The sequence below is a fragment of the Grammomys surdaster genome, unplaced genomic scaffold, assembly GCF_004785775.1.
Source record: "Grammomys surdaster isolate TR1022 unplaced genomic scaffold, NIH_TR_1.0 319241, whole genome shotgun sequence".
NCBI classification, from domain to species: domain Eukaryota; kingdom Metazoa; phylum Chordata; class Mammalia; order Rodentia; family Muridae; genus Grammomys; species Grammomys surdaster.
Genome location: NW_021627011.1, coordinates 5,336 through 6,937, shown reverse-complemented (window position 1 = coordinate 6,937; position 1,602 = coordinate 5,336). Strand labels below are relative to the sequence as shown.

The 1,602-nt window shown below is 44.7% G+C and overlaps 1 protein-coding gene across 1 annotated transcript; it reads left to right on the top strand.

The window, feature by feature from the left end:
• The first annotated feature begins 267 nt into the window (after positions 1 to 267).
• LOC114616393 (TD and POZ domain-containing protein 4-like) lies at positions 268 to 1,347 on the top strand. Its single transcript, XM_028761863.1, has one exon. It carries the CDS (start codon positions 268 to 270, stop codon positions 1,345 to 1,347), a length of 1,080 nt encoding a protein of 359 aa, XP_028617696.1.
• The last annotated feature ends 255 nt before the right edge of the window (positions 1,348 to 1,602 follow it).

Below are 1,602 nucleotides of genomic sequence, written 5' to 3'. Positions count from 1 at the left end.
AGAGAGAGAGAGAGAGAGAGAGAGAGAGAGAGAGAGAGAGAGAGAGAACCACAGGGGGCCTGGATTGTTTTCTCTAAAACTAATACTAAAGTCTAACAGAAAATTTTAGAGTGACAGAAGTTTTCAACATCACAGAAGGGGCAGCTTAGGAGAAATTAAAACAAATCTGAAAAGTATCTCTAACTGTATTTTATATGGTAAAGAGTAAATGATTTATATTTCTTCTTTTCAAGTTTTAGTTTTATATCCAAAGTACGTCAACCAGAAATGTTGGGGCACCTGGAAACCAAGAGCTGGGTCTACACACCGAGTAGTGACCGAAACTTCTGCTACAGGTGGACCATTAGCAACTTCTCTTTTCTCGTTGAAGGAATGGAGGAATATATTACAAGCCCAACGTTCTCATCAGAGGCCAATGACAAAGTGGAATGGTGTTTGAGAGTATACCCAAACGGGGTTGATGAAGAAAGCAAAGGTTACCTGTCTCTTTACCTGATGTTGGTCAGCTGTGAAAAAAGCCCAGTTTTGGTAAAGTTCCGTGTTTGTATCTTAACTGCCATGGGGGACAAATGCAATAATGCAATGAGCCCATGTGTCTATAGTTTACTGCCACACCAAGCCTTTGAATTCAAAAAGTTCATCCTTCTAGATTTCCTCTTGTCTCAAACTGAGTCACTATTATTGGATGACAAACTTACCCTCCTCTGTGAGGTGAGCATGGTCCAAGGCTCCTTCAGCATTTCTGGACAGAACACAAGACCACCAATCAATATTCCAAGGTGCACATTGCCAGATGACCTAGGGGAACTGTGGAAGAATTCCCTCTTCACAGACTGCTGCCTGTTGGTAGCTGGCCAAGAATTCAGGGCTCACAAGGCCATCCTAGCAGCTCGATCTCCAGTTTTCAGAGCCATGTTTGAGCATGAAATGGAGAAGAGCTTAAAGAACCACGTTGAGATTCATGACCTGGATCCTCAAGTCTTCAGGGAAATGATGGGCTTCATCTACACGGGGAAGGCTCCACATCTCCACAGCTATTCCCTGGCCAGTGGTGTGCTGGCAGCTGCTGACAAGTATGGCCTGGAGGGCTTGAAGGTCCTGTGTGAGGATGCCCTCTGCAGGAATCTGTCTGTGGAGAATGCTGCACAAACTCTCATCCTGGCTGACCTCCACAGCACAGAGCAGTTGAAGACTCAGTCCCTTGATTTTATTGCATTTCATGCTTCTGAGGTCTCTGAGACCTCAGAGTGGAAGTCAATGGTGGAGTCACATCCTCACTTGGTGGCTGAAGCATTCCACTCCCTGGCTTCTGCAAAGAGTGTTTTCTTGGCCCTCTCTCTCAAATGACTTAAGTAGTCATTAAGACTTAGTCAGCTATGACCTACACTGTCTTACAACAGCAACAACTTGTGTTGTTCCCAGTTACTCCTGGTTAGACAATAGTATTGCTGGAGTATTCATCCTGAATCTGGGGAAGGGCAGCATGGTATCTCAGTACTTACAATAGCTCTAAATATGTTGGTGTGGTGGGTGGGAGAAGGGCAGCATTGGAATCTGGGACACTCTACCTGACATCTACCCTACTGATGTTTTTGTATGATT